Source organism: Fukomys damarensis, unplaced genomic scaffold (genome assembly GCF_012274545.1).
Source record: "Fukomys damarensis isolate Sample0158 unplaced genomic scaffold, DMR_v1.0_HiC HiC_scaffold_18, whole genome shotgun sequence".
In the NCBI taxonomy this organism is placed as follows: Eukaryota; Metazoa; Chordata; class Mammalia; order Rodentia; family Bathyergidae; genus Fukomys; species Fukomys damarensis.
Genome location: NW_022900930.1, coordinates 34,493,745 through 34,516,888, shown reverse-complemented (window position 1 = coordinate 34,516,888; position 23,144 = coordinate 34,493,745). Strand labels below are relative to the sequence as shown.

Sequence of the window (23,144 nt, the reverse complement as noted above, 5' to 3'; positions counted from 1 at the left end):
CATTAATCATATACTTGCACAAAGTGTTGGGCTAGACCCGTCTCCACACTTGGACTAAGTTTTCACATAAGATATAGGGCAAGCTAATTTTAGAATGGATCAAAGTCTGTGCAACTTATTCTTTACCATTCAGAAAGTAGTAAGCTATACTTAAAGCTAAAATACTAAAAATAGTATAGAAGCCTACATTAATATAGAATTGGAAAAAATGACTCAATGAAGTATTGATAGATGTTATGAAAAAGTACATTTAAAGAGATTAAAAACAAATCTAAATTCAGAACAGATTAAATCTAGATAAAACAAAGTAAACTTACTCAAATCATAACATCTAGGAAAAAACACAAGAATAATTCAACTTGGTAAATACTAAATACCTAAATATCAAGATTAACAGTCATAAACCAGTGAATTTACTGTTTAAAAGATATGTTAACAGCTAATTCAGTGATAGAAATTAAAATACTACAGAAAAACAGTAGTACATTGATTTTCTATTTCTGTGTAACAAATTATCACAAATTCAGCAGCATGAAACAATACCCATTTATTAGCTCAATTTCCCTGGCTCACAGTCTAGGTACATTTAACTGGGTCCCTGGGTCAGGATCTCACTGGGCAGAAAGGGAGAAATCAAAGTATCAGCCATGGCTGCAATTCTCTTCTGAGGCTCAGGCTGCCCAAGCTCACTGATTTTGGCAGAATCCAATTTGTTATGGGTGTATACTAAGGTCACCATTTTCTTCCCAGTTACTGGTCAGAAACCTAGAGGCTACCTAAGACGTCTTGCCAAATCAATGTTTGCTGTATTCCATGCCAACAAAAGTAGAACTCCCTGGACTTCATTTTTTTCTTCCAGTGAAGGAGTCTTGTATATCAATGTGACTATACCATAAACTTTTGCCACACATCATCATTTAATTAAAGGAGCTTGTCTACACCATTTCACAGACTCCACCTATAACTCAAGGGGAGGGAGAATAAGTGTATGCATCAGAGGCCAGGAATTTTGGAGACATTTTATAAATTAGTCTACCACAGACAGAGGCATCTATCAGATGGTTGGCAAGCAAAAGAGGAACTACAAGACTCAGAATGACAGAAAGAAGATAGGAAAAGTACAATCTGATCCTTTGCTAGCTTAGCTCCAGGCTCTATTCTCAGGGGAAAAGGAAAGTTAATGAGAAACCAAAGCTCAGAAAAGTTAAGTAACTTGCCCAAGGTTATACAGTGTGCCTCTACCCAAAGGGAATGTTTAAATTAACCAATCTAGGTAGTTATCTAGCTAATTGGTTATCTAGGTAAATGAATGAGAAGTAGAGCTGAGTAGGAGAAACAAAGGAGGGGTGCTATTAAATAAAGAGAAACAAAAGTGCAAAGACTAAAGATTCAGCAGGCTACATACAGAAAAGAAACTACAAATAAGGTCTGTAGTTCAGCACTGAGCACAGCATAAAGTGTGCAGTAGGAAATGGAGGGAGAAAAGCTTAGAGAGACTGGCAAAGGACAGATTAAAAAAGTCTTCTACAAATTTAATTTCTAAGGCTACATGGAAAATAATAAGAAAATATTTAATTCTGTATTTGATTCCTCTGGTGAAGTATATCATAATCTTCACATGAAACTTTTAAAAGCAATTTTAACAGTGACATTTTTAGTGATTAATTCAACACAAAAAAAAAGTGCTAAGAAATCAGTAAATGCTGAAAAACTCTAGAAAAGAAATTTAATATTTATAGAAAAGCAGCCAGTAATACACATTTTAAAGCATGGGGTGAAACTGAAGAAAAAGTAACACATAATTTTATTGGTATCAAATGCATACCTTTGCTTCACCACTTCCACCAGCACTTAGGACATTTCTCCATCCTTGTTCCCTGGCCCTATTTATTCTCTCCAACTTTTGGGGGAAAAGAAACAAACAAACAAAATACCATTTCAAGTATTTAATATAAATTATATGAAATACATTTAGGAATAAAATGGAAATCAGTGTACTCTTTTAAGTATGCGTGTGGGGAAGGGGAGAAATGTATCATGAAAAAAATAAATTATCCTCTTACCCTTTCCTTTTCTTGCCTTTTCATTTGTTCAGCCTTCAATAAACTTATCTGTGATAATTTTAAAGACATACTTCTTAGAACTCAAAATTCTTAGCATCTACAACTTGGCAAAGGAAGAAGAGTAAGAGTAAAAAGCTACCTGATATCTTTGTTTCTTTTCTTTTTCAATACATTCCGACCTTTTCTTTCTCGGTGCTTCCTTAAATAAAAAAAATAATATTTTGTTGATAATAATTCTTACTTTTCTTATTTTTTTAGTCAGGGAAGTTAGTATACTGATGGCAAAGGTGCGCTCAGAGCAGTTAAAAAAGAAAGAAAAAAATAGGTTATAAACATGTTTGAAAGAAATGAGGAAAGGTTTGGAGGCTTTATATCATAAAGTTTTGTTTCTTTTGTTATAATTATTTCTGCAAAGTTTTAAAATAAGCAGACAGATATCTTTATACCTCAAACATTTTCCTCCTTTCTTCTCCAGGATTCACTTTCTTCACTGGAGTTTGATGGGCCTGGACAAAAAGTAAAACTACAAATTAGATAAAGAGTTTGAGGCACTCATTAGAGAATTCCAAATTTATGGAAATGTAAAATAAGAAGGCAGTAAAGCCAATACTTCTGTATTGTACTTCTTTAAAAAATATTACCATTTTACTGTATACCTAGAATGTACCAATAAACTCAATAAAAAAATACTAAAATAATGCAATGTTTTGATATCCATTCTGCCAAAGAAAATACTAGATTCAAAAGAAACTAGAAAGAATTCTCCAATCATCTAGTTTTGTTCTCATTTACTGATGTTAATTTTAATTTCTAATTCTATGATTAAACATCATTCAAAAAAACCCAATAATGAAATTTTTCTTTAAAAATACTTACATAATAAATATTCACTATATGAAATTCAAATGAGAAAATTTATAGCCTTCATTCCCCACTCCAGAGGTAAACGTTGATACTATTTTTATGAGTATTCTTCCAGACATTTTTACACCCCTATATATAAGTATATGTAGAAAATTGAGGCATTTTATGAGTTTTAGATAAATGTCTCAACATGTTAATAGATGGCAAAAAAAAATTTATTAACAATGTGCCTTATTAGCCCCACTTCATGGTAAACAAATTAACAATGGCAATTTCTATAGTTAGACTATAATTAATTTACTTAATTATTTCTCTAAGGAGAAACACTGGGTTGATTACAGTTTCTTACTACTCTGCACGCTACAAGGAACTCCTTTGTGTTAAGTCTCTAGAAGAGCAACTTACTGGTTTTGGGTTTTTTTGTACCGGGGATCGAACTCCGCCACTTGTGCTAGGTTTCAGAACCACTGAGCTAAATCCCCAGTGGTTAGAAGAGCAACATTCATTCATTCATTCATTCACTCACTCACTCACATTCATTCACGGTCCCAGGGATCCAACTTGGGTCCTTGCATTTTCGAGGGAGGCAGCACCACTGAGCTAAACCCCCAGCCCAGGAGAGCAACTTTTAAAGAAATGGAATTAATGGAGATAAAAAGATAATTTAAATGTTGAGAAAAACTGCCTTCACAAGAAGCTCCTCCAATTTACATTCTCACCAAACAACTCATTTCCCAACATTCTCACAAATACTGGATGTTACCAGTCTATCCTGAATTTGTTTCCTCAAAATGTTGAGAATATTTTCAAGTATATTAAATATGTACATCATTTCTTTTACATTATTACTATTTTCACGTTACCTACTTTTGGAGCTCCTAAATTGTTCAATAAAGGCCCTTTAGTGTATATTATGAAACATACAACTATTATAGATGTTGTAATTATTTTTCAAGGGTTATTCTTATTTGTCCATTCTTTTATTGCACCTAAGTGCATAATTTAAATGTAGTTAAATCTATCACTTTTTTTGATGCATAGTATCTGCCTGTAGGAATACATTTAAAATCTTAGTATTATCTTTGCTTTTGCTACTCATAGTTTCTTTTATAGTTAAACCTTTATATTTAAATCTTTATCTGGAATATATTTTTAATAATAGAATGATTCAGTAATGTTTTTCATTCAGATACTTAATTATCTTATAATAATTCATTGAGATATACCTCTTTCCCCACTGGTTTGAAATGCTTCACTTATATAATAAATACACATACATGTTTCTAGAATTTTCTTATTCTACTCCACTTACCCTTTCCCAATTTCTCTTTTTTCTTTTTTTTTTAAACTGTGATTTAAATTTGCTTACAGAAAGATAAACAGAGATAAAAGTAAATAGAGTTTAGGTAACATAAAGGAAATATCCATGTAACTACCTCCAAAGACAAAAAATAAAATACTGCCAACACCCAAACGCCCTCTAAGTGCCCTTCCAAACCCAAACCATTCCCACTGAGGTAAACAGCCCTACAACTTCGTGATTACCATCCCCATGCTTTTCCTTATTGTTTTATAACATATATGCCTGCCTAAAAAGTATAATTTAAATTTTGAGTTTTACAATAATGGATTTATACAACACATTCTTCATATGCTTTTTGCTCAGCATTGTTAAGATTCATTTGTGTTATTTGTACCTACATCATAAATACATATTACACACACTCACACACACACACACACACAGTCTGCCAAAAAATGTATTTTCTTTTCAGGAAAAGAAAAACTTGTACAAGGTGAATGTTGTTCTCCTGACTTAATACCTACAGACTTTTACCTATGCGGGACCCTAAAGGATATCATATATTGCAGAAAACCCACTACACTGCCAGCCCTGAAAGAAGAAATTAAGAATGTATATGCAGCAATCTCAATGGACAATTTGACCAAAGCAACTGAAGCAGCCATTCACTCTACTAATGAATGTCTGGAAGCTAATGGTTACCACTTTGACCATTTCTTATAACTGTATTTATATCACGAAGTCTCAATAAATGTAGTATGAAAATATTAATACAACTTTTTCTTTTCCTAAAGTGTGTATACATTTTTTTGGTGCTTGCGTGCACTCTCTCTCTCTACACACACACACATACACATATACACAAAAATGTTGCCATTTCTTTCCATTTTATACTGTAATCAATTATTCATGTTTGAATGCTGATCTCCCACCAGGCCACTTTGGGGGAGAGGGGCAGTACTAAGGATTAAAATCAGGGCCTTATCGCTTCTCAGCCTTTTGGCTAAGATCGAGAGAAACCAGGACCTTGGACATGTCAGGCAAGTACTTTACCACTGAGATACAACTCCAGCCCTGCCAGGCCACTCCACTTCATTCATTAATACCATTTTCTTCTCCTTCATTGAGACGTTCTAAACAGGTAATCACACCTGGAAATGATCTATATATTTTCTCTTCCAGTATTAGAGTTCTAATTTTTTTCTTTTTTAATTTTATTGACTAGTACCTCTTGACAATAACATTAAATGATGACAATGAAAATAAACACCTCTACCTCATTCCTCACTTTCATATAACATTTCCGACTTTTCATCCTTATTTATACGGCCTACAGCACACATACACATATACACATATACACACATATAGTGTTCCTTTTTTTTGGAGAGGTACAAAGGTTTGTTAGGCAAAATATAAAGTACACCCTCAAAGAAAATAGTGTTGGCCTTCAAAAGGGAAGTATGTCATTTATTTATTGAGTCAAATAAGTTTTTAAAACAAAGATTAGTTTTCTTTATTGTATTTTCAGAAAATACTAAGGTAACCTATATATAGCTTTCTCCTCTAATCTTGTAATGAAGTAAAATTAGTCATCAAGTTCCTTACTGTTGACTCATCCTTGGAGCCCTAAAGTTAGTATTATTTGATAATTATTAAATTATTCTTTTGACAAATTCCTTGATTTGCCCTTTTAATCTTTTTTTTTCAAGATTTTTCTGCATGTATGCTCATAAGTATAACTGACCTGTGGTTTTTTTTATTCAGTGTTAACTACACAATTTTGTAATCAAAGTTAAGCATAATGCATGACCCTTTTTTCAAACAATTCAGTATACAATTCTATATAACAAAAAAATTAAAATTATTTACAGAAAATTTTATCTTTCATATACCACAGTTTTACATTTTTCAGCTACAGAAGAAATAATATTTTACAAGCTAATGGTACAAAATTTTTTTAACCAGTGCTGGGTTTCAGTCCAATAAAAAGCATATACTACTTTCAAAAATTACTTCATGTTTAAAAATTTTTACAGGCATTTATATTATTAAAATAATTCAGTATTTGATTAAATTGTGTAGTGACAACTGCATCTCAACAGCAGTTATATTTTAACAAAAGTTAATGCTATCAAAATACTTTATACACTACTTATTACTTTAATAGTAATTTGAAATTTTGCAGAATAATCATAATAGACACTAAAATTCTAACCCTGAAAAGCAAATTCAGAATATTAAAAAATTTTAAATGATCCTCTATATACATGATGAAATTAATAAGGCTGGCAAATTATATTGTTTGCAATATATAAAGAAATAGAAAGGCACAAAAGTTTACTTTTAGTGGAAAAAAATCAAAAGGGGCTTAAAGCTTCTGCTTACTTTATAAAGCAACATGATCAGTAATTTAAACTGTACACAGCAGACGCCCCCATATCTGCAGGTGCCTCTGTATCAGGAAATTCAACCAGTCATAGATTCAATATATTTTTTTAAAAGTGCACCTGTACTGAATGTATGCAGACTTTTCCTGTCAGTACTCCCTAACGAATACAGGATAACAACTACTTAAATTAACTACTGCATTATATATTATAACTTAGAAATTATTTAAAATGTTGAGGATGTGCAGCTGATATCTGTGAGTACTGAGGCATTTCTGAAAATTTTTATTACTGCACAGTAGTTATACAGATCAATGTGTTTCATTTTGGCAGATATATGAATGCACAAAACATACCTGGAAAACTTTTACCTGTCACCCAATTTGTCCTACTCTCTTATCTCCCCTTTGTTTCCTTTGTGTTCTGTAATAGACCCCTTCTATTTTCATCTCTCTCCCCTACATTTTTAGATTCCACATGAGAGAAAACATACAATTATTTGTCTTCATAAGTCTAGTTTATTTCACTTCACAGGATGATTCCTAGTTCCATCCATTTTCTAGCTGCTGATACAATTTCATTCCTCTTTATGGCTGAATAATACATACATACATACATACATACATACATACATACATACATATATTTTTTTTTCTTTACCTGTTCATCTATCGACAGGTACTTAGGCTGATGCCATAGCTTAGCTACTGTGAAGTGGGCTGCAATAACCAATTAAGTCAGTCTATGGGCTTTGGTGTCTGCAGAATGTGTTCAAATGAATCCCCTGCAAATATCAAGGGCTGAGTGTATTTCTATATGATAAAATGCAATTATTTTAATGAATATACTATTTAAAGAGAACAGTATTACTAATATGTAAATAGTATGCACCACCATCTAGTTGGTTGATAGATTTATAAAATGAGAGTAACTATTCTCTCACAGTATGCTGTGACATTTTAACTAAATGACTCTAAACCAATCTATTTTATTGATGTATTTTAACTCAGGGCTGCATCAAAAATATGATAAATGATCCTGAATCTAACACCTGGTTGCACCCCTATGATTAACTGCCTGACAAAGTAATCCAAGCAGTAGGGTCCCAGAACCATCCCATTCTTTCCTTGCATTATTAGTTCAAAACATCTAACCTCTAACTTTGCTAGTTATTTCAACTCAACTTGTACTCAAGCTTACCATATAGCTCACCACTTAACTCTAGAGGAGAAACTGGAATTGATGAGATGAAGATAATACTGAAACATTTAAAGAATAGTAGCTTTCAAACTTTTCTAAAAACAACTCGCAGTATTTTCTCTCTGAGCCTAGAGAAGACACACACATCCACAAATTTCATTAAAAAAAAAAAACCTCTGCTCCTTTCATACTAAAATGATATTGTCACTATTGTAAATAGCAATATCTAGTTTTAAATTAGTTATACATGAGCTCTATTGAAATACAAGAAATAAAAAATTGTAGATAAAGTTTTTCACTGCATTTTAAATACACAGTTAATGTTTTTGAGGTGTGTTTCAAACACACAAATTAATTTAGTGGTTATAGCTATGGGTTTGGGGTATAGCCAAGGGACAGTGTGCCTAACATGTACAGGGCCCAGGGTTTAATCTTCAAGCATTAAAGAAAACTAAACCAAAACAAAACAAAAACTAAAGGAAATGTTATCCAGAAGCTTTGTAAAAATGAATATTCCTTCCATACAAAGGAATATTATTTGGCAATAAAAAAAATAAAAAACTGATACATGCTACAACATGGATCAACCTAGAAATACTATGCTGAGTAAAAGAAGCCAGTTACAAAAGACCACATATTATAGGAAATTGATTACCCAACTCTCACATTATACTGCACACCATCTAACTGAACTGTTTATCAGTGAATTGTATAGTATGTATGTGATTTATACCTCAAGAAACTTGTTTAAAAAAAAAACATATAAAAAATAATAATACATATCCCTAAAAGTGGCTAAATCATAATCTTTGGATACAGAGCCTACCTTCTGTTTTGATACATTCCAGTTTAATTCTTATGCAGCCAATCTAGTACCAGCATTAAAATCTATGAACCATAGGGCCAGTGATTTAGATCACTGGTTCTGCTGCCTGCCTTCTAAGTGCAAGGTCCTGAGTTTGACCCCCCCAAAAAAAAACAATTTGTGAATCACAATTAAAAAGCATTAATGTGAATAATACAGCATCTTGGAATAAACAACTACCTTTCAAACAGACTATATATGTGGAACAAGAAGAAAATATTTAACGACAACACTTACATACTCAGGTAAGGGACACGAAGAAAACATTACATTCATCTTTTGATCTATGTTGCCTTACATATAGAATAATCAAACATTTGTGAAGTAAAAATATCAAGCTGTTCCTATGACCTCACATAGATATTTTCACTTTTATACTGAAGAGAAAAATATGGTAACATAAAACATCTATATTAAGAAAGGAATACCGTTTTCTGCTTTTTTTAAACTAGGGCCATTGGTATTCATGTAATTTCTCAGGTGTTCTTTGTCATGGAAGTGTCTTATTTCCCCATCCATTTTTTTTTTAATTTTATTGAGTTTATTGGTACATTTTAGGGGTACAGCACAGTTACATTCACCGTTGGGATCATGCACCCCTACATGGCAAGTCCTGATTCTCATTTCTTCCCCTTACCTCTGCCCTCCCTTCACCCCCTCCTCCCCTCCCCATCTACAAACACTTTATTTTCCTCTTTTCATTCTCTCACAATTTTTTTCTTTTCCCTTTTTGTTCTTCCCCTACGCATCACACCTTCCCTACACCTTTACTTTTTTAACAGAGCCTTTAAAAAATACCAAAGGGGAAAAGGGGAAAAATTGGAACCAAGACCTGTCATGCAAAGGCACAAGATCCCAACGATGAATGCAACTGCACTGCATAGATAAAATGTACCAATAAACTCAATGAGAAAAAAAAATACCTTACAATTACAGGAAGTGAACCAGTCTTATGACATACAAATATTTTAAAGACATATTGAGTAATAATAACTTAATATATATTTGTTTGTACAATTACAACACAATAAAATCTTAAGTTGTTAGTTTTCATTACACATTTTTCATTTTCATGCTTGATAATTTAAAATTTCAATAAGCCCTTGTGAATTTGAATCTAAAAGATGCTTTATAGTTGCTGAGGGACAAAAAAAATCTTTTCAAAAAAATATGGATCATGGGTTGGGCATGGTGGTGCACATCTGTACTCCTAGCTACCCAGGAGGTCAAGGCAGGAAGACTACAAGTTCAAAGCCAACCAGGGCAATTTAGTGAGAATCTGTCTCAAAAGAAAAAGGGCAGGGATATAGCTCATTGGCAGAGCTCTTGCATAGCATGCACAAAACCCTGAATTCATATCTTAGATATCAAAAAATATATATATGAATCAAGAAAAAAACTTACTTAAAATTGTATTGAAAATGCATTAGAAATTTGGGGGAGTATTTTTGGAGGGGTACCAAGAATTGAACTCCGGACCTTGCACTTGCCAGGCAGTCGCGATGCTGCTGAGCTACATCCCCAGCCCTAGAGGGTATCTTCTTTAGTTCCTTTCACTGTAAGGATATTTGGAAAATATTTTATACACTTGACTATACGTTTACTATATTTATATTTTCCACAAAATTTTTTGTATTTTTTATTGTGATACACCACATACAAATTAATATTTTAACCATCCTTAAGTGTATAGCTCTGTGGCATTAAGTACATCACTTCACTGTGCAATAAAATTTAGCTTTCAGTAAAGTATATTTTAACTATTATCTGAATCATGTATCATTTAGAATATTTATAAATATCTATTTATTCAGAATACTAGTAATAGAAATCAAAAGATCCACAGCATGCTATTTTGCATACTGAATAAATATTAACTGAAAAGATAACATTAATACACGATATCATCATGAAAAAGTGATTATAAATTTAGCTACAATCCTGCCTAAAATTGAAGTCCTTCTGTATAACATCAGTTCAGCTTACCAAGAGTTCTCATCTTGGGGCCGGGGATTTAGCTCAGTGGTTCTGCCACCTGCCTCGCAAGCATGAGGACCTAAGTTCAATCCTCGGTACCAAAAAAAAAAAAAAAGAGTTCTGATCTCTCAATTCTCTGACTAATAAATGGCCAATAAATGAGACAACTTAGTTTCTGCAAATCCACTCAAGTGTATATTCCTTATTGATCTAATAACATAAAAGTAACTATGCCTCTACCAATGGTAGATTTATCTCTTGAGAAGGCAGATATTAGGCATGTATGTATTTCAAATGTTAAAATGGATAATTTTGTAAATACAATTGGGAATAAACATCTAAAAAATTATCTATGAAATCAATTTATGTTGAATTCATATTTTGCTGAATTCTATTTACAAGAAAACAAATTTCCAAATAAATTTGATCTAGAGCATGATTTTTTAAACATTTATAAGAACCAAACTGATTTCATAGCAAAGAAATATATAAGACAACTGATAATAACAAAAACAAATTTTAAAAAGCATATATAATTGTAGATAAAAAATATCAGAACACAAAATTATCTATGAACTCTCAGGGGTATATGAAAAAAATAAGCCATATGAGCCAAGTGTGGTGATGAATGCTTATAATCCCAACATTCTGGGAGTTTAGGCAGGAGAATTGCTATTCAAGCTCACCATGGACAATTTAGTGACAGAAAGATCCTGTCTCAAAAATTTTTTGACATTTAATTCTACATGATGTGTTTATTAGATTGTGCCTTTTCTACCACATTAGATTAAATAAACTTTCAAAATTATGACTTAGTCACATTCCATTCCAGGATATTTAGTAACTTACTGTTTTTTCTTTTACGTGCACATCAATACAGAAACACAATAGTAGAAACTCAGGTAAGGAGCAGTGATCTCTTCTTGGGTCATGTGGTCATTACTCTTACTCAGTGGGTTGACTCAAAACAATGGTACCTACTAGCACTTCCATCTTACCTTTAAAAAAAAATGTGCATTTAAAATACCAACTATTTGATTCTAGAAAGGCACTAAACTACTTGAACTAAACATTCTGTCTAGAGGGATAATGCCAAGCTCTCCTTTCCCCACCTGTAATAAGTTACAGTTCCTTGACAGAAATAGCTGGACAGTTCCAAATTTGCTTCAGGGCATCCACATGTGACAAAGGAAAGCAAAGTCCATGACACTTTTTCCTCCTCATTTCCAATCATGTGTGTCTCTTTCGTATTCTTTAGAGAATGACAGATGCAAACATCTTTTCTTGAGCTTCATCTGATTGATTCTGATCTGGCCCTACTAGGAGGATGATGTGGTCTTCAACTGCAGTTTCACTATTCTGTCCAAGCTCAGTAACTTTCCACCCAGTGTTGACAGCTCTGCTCCATTTCCTACATGGTAAGGAGGAAGTTTATGTATAACAAATCCCTTTCTCGTGTCTGATGAAAGCAGTCCTTTAGTGTCTTCCAGCTGTTTTGCAAGAGTCCTCACAAAACCATTTAATCTTACTGTTGCAATAGCTGTGGTTTCCACCTCCATGAGCAAGTGCTATGGTAGTCCACTCCATAACTCCACTTCTTCTCTAGCCCTGAAATGGTGTCCAAGGGGAAATCTCTCTATGAGTTGTTCTGGTAGATGATGATGGTCATGTGAATGGAGTGCTCCAGTCCTGAAGGAGTGTCCACTTGATGAATGGTCCAGCTGGGAAAGTACAACAAATTACCTGGCTTCCACATGAAATCATGCACTGTGGCACTGTGCTGGGCACTGGCCTCCACACTGTACTCACATTACCAAGGCCACTGTTGATGGATAGAGCTAGCAATGCTTCTTTTCCTCCAGCTGCAGGATAAATATCTCCACAATGTCATAATGGGGAGGTAAACCCTGAGATCCTATGGAGGTTATATATACATTTGAGTGAACCAGAGCCAAAATAATGCTATAGTCTCTCCTGTAGTCTCGAGAGCTTATCCTTAAGTCTCCAAAGAAACTAAATTATTGACCTTTTCTGATCAAAATCTGTTTTCAGCTAAAGAAAATCCACTTTGAATTTTATTGACACACAGGCAGACATTCACGTCTCTTGCATAGTACATATTCTGGCAGCACAGATTCTTCAAATATATTAGCCCGAAGAGGGATTGGTTATGTGTGGCCAGTTCAGGGCCATCCCTTTGAATGAGGAGGGCCTTCCTCTCCCAGAATTCCTTAAAAGAAGTCTGACTTGAAGTGAGATTAAACTTTCAAAGTGATTACTGGGGCTATTAAGTTTAAGATGGGAGTCCTATCAACTGTCTCCACCTTCCCATTCTCAGTAGGCTTCATTTTCTTTGGCATCATTCTGTGCTCAAGACAAAAAAAGGAGGAAAGGCAAACCTGAGAGGGAGGTGTGTTTTTATACCTGAGCACAGTATTACAGCAGTGTGCAGTCCACAGCATAACCAACATTCAACATTCAACATTGTTAACATTCAAATTCCTGGTCCACAGCATATCAACTGCAGTGCCATTGGTGAAGACTGGGACCCAGCAATCTACATTAACATAATTAAGTTCTCTGGATGAATTTTACAGCCAGTAACATTGTGGTCAGAAGTTAAATTCAGCTCAATTAAACAGATACCAAGCAAAAATGATATACTGCCTGTACCAAGGTGGCCCAGGCTAACATAAAACATTTCTTTTTGGTGTATGGAAATTTTCATTAATCTAGCGAGGCTCTCCTGTTAACCCAAAACCATGACTGGCACTTGTTTTTAGTTTTACTTTAGAGAGAAACTGAATTGTAACTCATCACTGTACTTTGATCACCTTGAAGTTATAAGGATAAGTCCTGGGATAGAGAATCATGCAGGCGATGGTGAAGAGCTGGATTAAAGATGATGCAGGTGAAAAAAATTCCCGGTACTAGATATACAGCTAATTAGAAATGAAATCAGAGCCTCCTCCTTCCCAGGCCTGGACTTGCAGCAGAGTCCATTATGCATAGCCATGAGCTGACCTGGGTGCCAGTGTATATGGCTTTCAAAATTCACACCTGTAATCCCAGGATTCAGGAGGGTGAGGCAGGAGAATCACTGTGAGGTTGAGGCCAATCTGAGCTACATAGTGAATTTGAGGCCAGCCTGACCTACATTGAGAGACCCTTGTCTCAAAAAACCAAAGAGGAAAAAAAAATTTTTTTTAAGGGGGTGGGATGTAAATCAGCGCAAAGGCCCTGGGTTCAATTCCTACTACCATACTCACAGACAAAAAGGCAATGTACACTTGAATAAAAATTAAATGGGCCCAAAACAAAATTAAAGTAAATTAACTATTTATATATTGGGAACATTTCTTTCTTGTTTTACTATAAAACTGTCAAAAGTATACTAGAGTGATAGCAAATTTATTGAAATATATGCTTCATAGAAAAAATTAGATCTTTGTACTACATAAATTACTTCAAAGAACTAAGTATCTTTAATAGAAATCAAGTCTCTCAAAATTAAACACATTCTTAAAAGAATCAATTTCAAAGTTCTACAGCTTTCTCTCCATTACCTCATATTGAAATAGATACTCTGAAGCACTAAGAATAAAATGTCAAATACGTTGGCCTTCTCTTTGTTCCTAAAAGCAACAATTTTGTTTGGCCTTTTATCCCCTCTAGTATTGTTGAAATATAAAGGATATTTGGAATTCATTTATTCTCTCAGTTTTAAAAACAGAGACACTTACTACTTACTTCCTCTGTGCAAAGGTATGTAAAATCCAATTCCAAACATCAGTGAGTTGCTAGTCTAAGAAAAATAACATTAAAAAGATACAACTAAGATGCTGAAGGGGTTCAGATGAGGAAGAAATTATTTTCTTACTTTTTTTAAGTGAGAGAAGGAAAAACGACAATTAAAGAAATAAGAAATGTATTATAGGGGGCTGGGGATTTAGCTCAGCAGTGCTGCCACCTGCCTTGAAGGTGCAAGGTCCGGAGTTCAATCCCTGGTACAAAAAAAAAAGGAAAGGAAAGGTATTATAGGGAAAACCCAACCTGCCTTAGGGGTGCCATCACTGCCACTGTTGCAGTGCCTAGCCATGATGTCAACATGCTATTTACTAATCTATAAGTTAAAATGTGGGCACTTGTCATACAACTTGCTCTTTTTGCCTTTTTTTCCCAAGCCTTTTTCCTCTCTAGTTGGACTCTAAGATTTGAAGGGTAGGACAAGTACATTCTCCATTTTACCCACCAACGACTACAAACTTAAGTATATTATCAAGGTGACTTGCAGCTACACAGAAGGGCCAAAGAACAGAAAGGAAGACCAGGTAGAGAATGAACAAAATAACAAAGAAAATAGTGTATAAAAACAGTGTATAAAAAGTGTATTCATTAACTAGTGAGAAGTCCAATTTAGTTAAGATTCAGAATCTAGGAGCATCCATGGGAGACTGGTGCAATGAACAAATATCCAAAACCTGATAGGTATTCAATATACAAGAATGACTATGTCATTTATCTGGCAAGGCAGTACTTTGCCACTAAACGCTTTCTGCATGGCCATACTTTACATGTTTTCTTATTTCAATATGCTTGTCTCTAAGGATCTTTGGATAGGAGTTTCTAGCTTATAATAGGCAGTTAAAAGAATTATATTAACTTTTAATGTCTTCAGCACTACAATGATCTTAGCAAACTACTTGTCTTTTTAACTAAAGAAAGTAACTTCCTCTACTGCTGACTTTATAAAGATACATTCCAGTGTGCTTAAGAAAGCTAACTATTTTCTCACCAGGTTTTACTTTTTAATAGTTTTCAATGTATTTAAAAAATGACAAAATATTTTAACCATGTCATTAAAACTTTTGATTGATGAAGTCCTGTAATCTTAGCTACTTGGGAGGTTGAGGCAGAAGGATCACAAGTGTGCAAGATCCTGTCTCAAATTAAAAGGGAGGGAGATATAGCTCAGTGGTAGAATGCTCCTGGGTTTGATCTCAAGTATCTCCAAGTGTTCAGGAGAGACAAGTAATTTGATGTCTAAGTTACCATTCATTCATTCACTTATTTAGTACTTATTGCCTAGTACTTGGTATGAAATATTTGTCAGAAATAATTGCCAGGAAACAATGACCAAAATTTTTACCTTCATGGGGTTTATATACCATAATAGAGAAAAATGATAGTAAATACAATGTAAATTATACAGTTATACTCTTTTGAAGAAAAACAGAACAGAATACAGTTGACCACAAATGTAGGGTAGGGTAGATATATGGCTGTTATTTGATATAATAATAATGCATAAAGGCTCTATTTGGAAAGTGAGTTTTGAGCACAGACCGGAAAGAAAATAGCAAGCACAAACACATTTTTACAGATTAAATCCTTGGCATGTTTGAAGTTTAACATGGCTGGCTCCAGATAAGAAAGGAAGAAACAGAAAATGAGACCTGGAGAGTTAATGAGGCAGTCATTGAGTTATGAGAGCTTTGTGGGCCATCATAAGAAGTCTGGCTTTTATCTCGAATGATAATCACTGAATAGTTTCAAGCAGGAAGAGTGCAACAGTCTGGCTGCCCAGATCAGAACAGAACGAAGTTGGTAGGTTTGCAAGTAATGAAACTACTCAGGAGATCAGTATTATAACCTGTGACAGATGAGGGTGGCTAGGCCTAATGTGTCAACAGAAATAGAGACATAATAAGAAGTAGACTGTGAATGCATTCTGAAGGCAGGGTTGACAGGATGTGATGTTGAAAGAGTAGTCAATAATCTTAAAAGCTTTTGATATAAACAAATGAAAGAATGGAATTGCGATTTACCAAAATAAGATTGATCACTTTGGGAAGAGGATTGACACAGGAGTTTAGCTTTTATCTATGTTAATTATGAGGTGTCAAATAGAAATCTAATTGGAGATGTTAAGATGGTATGACTATAGGATTGGTATGAGTCACTGTCCCAACACTGGGACAAAATACCTGACAACCACAATTAAGAGGAGAGGTTTATGTAGTTCAGTTTCTAGTGGGTTTAGAACAAAATCAGCTAGATCAAAGGCAAAAACAGCATGGTGAAGGGCATGGCAGAGAACAGCTGCTTATACTATTCCACTCAGCAAGGAGAGAAAGAGAGGAGGAGCTGGGGACAGGAATATAACCTTCCAGGTCCTGCTCCCTCTTCTGACCAAACCCTACCCACTAACAGGACATTCAGCTATGAACTCATCTGCACGTTAATCCACTGATATAGTGCTCCTCAGGATCCAATCATCTCCTCAAAAGTCCCAGTTCTGAACATATGAGGGTTTGGGAGGGCAATTCTAGATATAAACCACATCTCCACCCTGGCTCCCAAAAGACTCAAATCCATCTCATTATGTATAATGCATTTAGTCCATCTATAAGAGTCACAAGAGTTTTAGTAGTTTCAGCACTTCCAAAAAGTTCAAGTCCAAAATCTTCTCTGAAACTCAAACTCTTAGCTGTGAGCTTCTATGAAAGTAAAAAACAAAGTTAAATACTGTCTTAGTAACTTTTCTAGTTGCTGAGACAAAATACCAGAAACTCAAAGTTAAAGGAGGAAAAGGTTTATTTTGGCTCACAGTTCAAGGAAGTTTTAGTCCATAGTTGGCTGGTTCCAAGGCAGGGTGAGAGGCAGAAGGGCATCAGAGGAAAAACAGTCCATAGCATGGCAGACAGAAAGCAGCAAAGCAGCAGCGTAGTGAAGCAGCAGCAGCACTTGTTTCTTTATATTCTACCCAGGTGGCAAGCCTACTGATTAGTGCCACCCACACGCAGGGTGGGGCATCCTCAATCCCAGCATCACATCCTTAATCCCATTCATCTCTGAAAAGCCCCATTTATGACCACATGAGGTGTGGGGGGTTGTCTAGATTAAGTTATTAACAAATACTTCCAACATAAAGTAGCATAGGGTAAATATTCCCATTCCAAAAGGAGAAATAGAGGGGTAGAAAGGAATAGGACCAAATAAAGGCTGAAACCCCACAGGGCGAACATTAAGTTTTGTAGATTCATGTAAAGCAACTGGGACAGGCTGTGGTGAGATGTGATCTCCGAAGAGGTTCGGCAGCCTCGCCTCTATGGCCTTGCCAGTTTGCAGACCATATGGCTTCTCTCTCGGTCTGGCTTCATCACTGCCTGCTTACTGTCTGCAGCTTTTCTTGGCAGACATACCATGTTCCTGGCATTTTCAAGTTCCTGGGGTCTTCACTGCACTTTTGGCTTCACTCTCACAGCTTCATGTATCACCCTTTCGTGGATTCCTGCTAGGGACTACAACCCTGTCACACATTTTTGCCTGGCCTCCTGGGTCTTCTTTTGAAATCTGGTTGAAGCCTCCATGACCCCACAACTTTTACATTTTGCATGACTGAAAAATCAACATCATGTAGATGATCCCAAGGTTGGCTGCCATCTTGGGCAATAGAAGGGTCATGTTGGACTACGGCTTTCAATGGCCTCTGAGTGCCTGGATGGTTGAGCACAGTGAAATGAATCCCAGAGAACCAATTCCTAGGTAGTCCTTCTTGAGCAGGGGGTCTGGAGGTTATCTTCTCAAATTAAAGGTTTACACTTCTGCACCGTGAACATATAATGTAAGGCTCTGGCTGATCCCTGGGGTGCCTTCAAGCCCTCTTTGTTGTTTTCATATAAAGTATTTGGCTTCTTTTTAATGTTAATTTTTTCAGCAAATGCACTATCCTTTGCACTGCCCCAACTGTACACGTTTCTTTTCTGGCCATACTTCGAATCATTTGGCTCTTTTTTTCTTCCTGTTTCTCACTGGCTAAAAACAGCCAGCAGTACTCATGCCATAGCTTTAACACTGGACAGCCTAGAAATCTGCTCTATAATATTAATTACAGTAAATATCTGACTTACAAATATTTGCATTGCAAACTTTCACAAGTATGCTGTACAAGCCTCACTTTGTTGGCTTATGAATGAATCTGACTGAAATGGAACTCATTTGCATGCTGGGGACTTACTGTAGTCTAACACCTTTAAGAAACCTTACACAAAGTTTTGGGACATAAGCAAAATGTAGACAAAAGCTTTTCCAGAATGAAATACACATGGCCTCTAGTCCAGTTTCCATTATGATCCTCGTCCCTATCTAAAGCTTCATGAGTCTAGCTTTTCCTGACCAAATTCCTATTATCATTTCATTTTAGTTTTTCTAAACTCCAACCAATCTCTCATTGAATTTGGCTTACAGCATTCTAGGGTTCTCCAAACATTTCCAAACTCCTCCCACAAATCAGTTCCAAAGGCTTCAACCCAAATGGTCAGGTACAGTCACAACCATGGTATTGATTTTATGTATTAGCCACTTTCCAGTCACGGGGGCCAAATACCTGCTATCCATAACTTAAAGGAGGAGAAACTTATTTGGGCTACAGTTTCTAGTAGTTTAGTCCAAAGTCAGCTGGCTTCAAGGCACAAATAACATGCTGAAGGGGATGGCAGAAGACAGCCGCTTAGCCTACAACAGCTAGGAAGGAGAAAGGGGAGGAGCCAGGGACAAAATATACCCTTCTAGATCCTGTCCCCTCTTCTGACCAGGCCCTACCTCCTAAGAACACATTCAGCTCTGAGCTCATTCATGGATTAATCCAATAATAAATATAGCACTTCCATGAGCCAATCACCTTTCAATCATCTCACCTCTGAACACAAGATGTGGGGGGGAAATTTTAAATCTAAACCATAACAGATTCTAAGCTGAAGACTTAAAAGTGGGAGTCAGCTTCTAGATGTTGTCAACTAGAGTGAGAATGGGTAATAATAAGAGGGAAGATATCCAAGGAATGGGTCCTTTACTTTAGCATTTAGAAATGAGAGCGATGAGGAGAAACTTGCCACTGAGAAGCAGCAATCAGTGATGTAGGAGGAAAATCAGATGGTGGGGGCAAACTAGCAACACCAAGCTAATTGTACCTATAACCCAAAGACTTCCGAGCGAATTTAACAGCTTCCCGGTCTGCACCTTTTATTGACACTCCAGGCAGTTTCCCACGGAGTTTCATCAGTTCAGTGGTGGAGAGTTTCCTGTTTGTCACACCCAGACTGTGGGAGCTCAGTGAAATATATCATCCTATAGGCTAAGCCGTACCATACCCAGTAAGATCTGAATGTCAGCATTAAGGATAGAGTTAGGGAATCTCAAAAATCGTTTCTTCTTTGGTTACTCTGTGTCAGAACTATGAGTAGCAGCTACATCTTATATCTGCTATTCCTAAAATATATTCTTTGGTCTTCTCTTTATACTTTTAAAGGTTAATCCCATTAAAGTAGTTAATTATGATACTTATATTAAATTTTCCTTGTTCCAATTATTATTAGTAGTAGTTTTTTCTATTATTATTATTTTGTGATACTGTGGATTGAATCCAGAGTCCTTTGTATGCTAGGCAAACACTACCCCAGCCCTTTCAAATTTTTTAAGTCAAGGTCTTGCTAATTGCTTACTCTGTTCTTAAACTTTTGATCCTCCTGCCTCAGCCTTTCAAGTAGATAAATTATAGGCACAACCAGTCTTCGTATTAAAATTATTGAGTTACTCTTGTCTTCTGACTTGATGCTGACTTACATAACTTAATTGTTTTGAAAAATTTTATGACAAATTTTAACCAATGATTAATTCTCTATAATATGAAGTTCACCTTATAACAATGTATATAAATATGTATCTGTACATATATATGAATGTGTACATGTGGTCTAAGATAAAATAGATCCCAAATACCAAAGCACAAAAATATCAATATGAAGAAAATGTCATTTCCCACAACCAACACTGTGTTCTTGGGACTGCCACTTAAATGCTACAGGCCTTAACTTTTTTCAACCACATGATCACCTTCTTTCCAGCTCAGACAATTAATTCTGAATTCTTAAATATCAAATTTTCCTAGAATTTTATCAACTATATTACAGATATTCATGTCTTTCATACATAAAACCAATGGCTCTCTGAAAATTGTTCTAAAGTGATTTCATTTATAACTCTCTTTTTATTGTACCAACTATTACTTAATATATCTACCTAATGTTTCCATATGACTTCCTTAAAGCTCTTCAGTTTTAGGAAAATAATAAAGCAAGAACATCAATATTCCTTAAAAACAATTCTATGAATATCAAGATAACTGAGCTACAATAAACTAAGATCAAGTTGAATTTGTTACTAATCACAATTTGTAACATACCTGTTTATGCTTTAGAAGTGGTTTCTTTTCAGGTAATTTTTTATCTCCAAGTTTCTTATATGTTAAAGGTACTCCATATTTAGCAGCAGGCTTTGTGATTTTCTGAGCAGGCACAACAGATGCCAAACTTTGTCCTGAAGCTGGTCTTTTAACTAAATAAAAAGACACAAAGATTTTTTCTCCTAGTAGTTCTTTATATTAAATCGTTATTTCAAAATTCAAGACAGCACATTTTTGTTTCCATAGTCATTGACAAAATTTGAAATTTTTCATCAATTATCTTATTCAGTCCTCAGCATATAATCAATGCCATAACTTTTTTTACATTGAAGGAAATTTTTGAAAGAAGCAAAACCCAAATCCTCTAAGATACTGAAATTGTTCATATAAGAACTTTCCTAAAATTGACTGTGTTGTGCATATATACGAATACACTGAAAAAAAAATCAGACTGTAGGGCTGGGGTTTTAGCTCAGTGGCACTGTGCCTGCCTCACAAGTGCAACGTCCTGAGTTCGAGTACTGGTACCAGAAAAAAAAAAAAATCAGAATGTAGACTCTAAGTTATAAATTGTGTACATCAATAAAGCTGTCAAAATAAAATTTTAAAAATCATTATTTTAGAAATTACTTTTAAAATCACTTGATCTTAGCCAAAAGGCCGAGAAGCGATTATTTTAAAAATCAAAACAAAATTCCAGAGCAACTGTTAAACATTAATTCTATCACGATGAGCAAATTTTTCATTTATGTTTAGTCCAAACAATATCTATACCTATAGATCTACTAAAAAACAAACATTTTAAAGCATGTGTTAGCAAGGGGTGCCACAAAATAAGTAACTTTATGCACTGTTAATAGAAATATAAAACAGCCAAGGACCCGAGTTCAATCCCTGGTACCAAAAAAAAAACCCAAAAAACAAAAAACCAAACAAAAAAAACAGCCATACTTTCTGGAAGGAGATCTATATCAAGACTATTTTCACATTTGCCAGGTAATCTTTCCTTAAACTCCCACACAGATTGAGTAGCAGCTTACTTTCTTATTCTTCTAGCTCACTCTCTAGCTCAGGATCTTATTATGTATTAAATCATGTTTAATCAATCTTTTCCAACCACTAGTCTTCCTTTTTAGGAACAGAAAGGAGAAAAAAAATTTGCCTAGTAGTCCATAGTGAAGTATTATCATTAAACTAACATATTTTAGAAAATGTAAGTGTTTTACAAAACATTCATCTTATAATAGTGTGAATTAAAAATATAACTGGTTATAACATGATCCCAATTCAGTCTACATGCATCACAGAAAAAAATACTATATCAAATGTAACAGTATGTTAAAATTAGGGTAATTTATAAAAAACTATTTTTAAAAATGAACACTGTAATCACATAATTTAGCAAGCTCCTGTAAAACATAAATGATATCACCCATCTGCTTGGCATTTTACAGATACAGAAACAAGTTATGCCGATATTCAATACAATGTGTCAGGGTAAAGTTTTCCAAACATACTACAAACACAGCCTGACCCAGAAACTAGGAAGTATAAGAATTCAATCACATGATCAAATTAGAGAATTCAACCATAAGATCAAATTAGACCATAAATATACAAAGTCACAATTTTATAACTTGGCTATTTAAATGAAAACAAGCAAGTGAATATTGTGTATGCCAGAAAATGGGCTGAAGGCACAAATCATAAAAATGACAGATATGAATAATCTTCATGTACATTCTAGAGAACAGAAAGAATCATCTTTCTGAATTTTGAGTATTTCTCAGGCATTGTTTCAAGGCTAAATTCTAGCATGAAGTTTAATGCAGGGGGCTGGCACCTAAAATAAAATTATTACTAGCTGGGCCTGATGCACATCCCTGTAATCCCAGGACTCAAGAGGCTGAGGCAGGAAGATTGCTGCAGGTTTGAGATCAGCCTGGACTACAGAGTGTGTTGAAAGCCAGCCTGAACTATATAGTGCCACAGAGTCTCATAAAAAAAAGAAAAAGAAAAAGCACCACCACAAAAACCTAGTAACAATAAAAAGAAATTTATTAAGTCTATCGTAAATACTATTCTGTTTTAGCCCTGGACTATTAACCATTTCATTCATCTAGTTCTCCTTACATAACTTTCTAATTTCTTTATCCATGCGGAAAGAATGTGCTAACAATGGGTATTTCTCATTTTTGTGACAATAAGACTTTAAGATTTGACTTTTTTTTTTTTTTTT

General features: G+C 34.8%; 1 protein-coding gene across 15 annotated transcripts in view; it reads right to left on the bottom strand.

Moving 5' to 3' along the window:
- Nek1 (NIMA related kinase 1) overlaps positions 1-23,144 on the bottom strand; it is a 149,127-nt gene that overhangs the window by 95,641 nt on the left and 30,342 nt on the right. For 12 of the 15 annotated variants that reach the window (XR_004517877.1, XM_010629848.3, XM_033765447.1 and 9 more), the window contains 5 exons: positions 20,906-21,057; positions 2,510-2,569; positions 2,203-2,262; positions 2,064-2,111; positions 1,826-1,900 (listed from right to left, as the gene is read on the bottom strand). Coding sequence is in view for 14 of the 15 variants with exons in the window: in XM_010629848.3 (XP_010628150.1) it covers positions 1,826-1,900; positions 2,064-2,111; positions 2,203-2,262; positions 2,510-2,569; positions 20,906-21,057 (395 nt within the window). In the remaining variant the exon portion in view is untranslated. The remainder of the gene's footprint in view (positions 1-1,825; positions 1,901-2,063; positions 2,112-2,202; positions 2,263-2,509; positions 2,570-20,905; positions 21,058-23,144) is intronic. The other 3 variants (XM_010629849.3, XM_033765444.1, XM_010629850.3) reach the window with 2 other exon arrangements.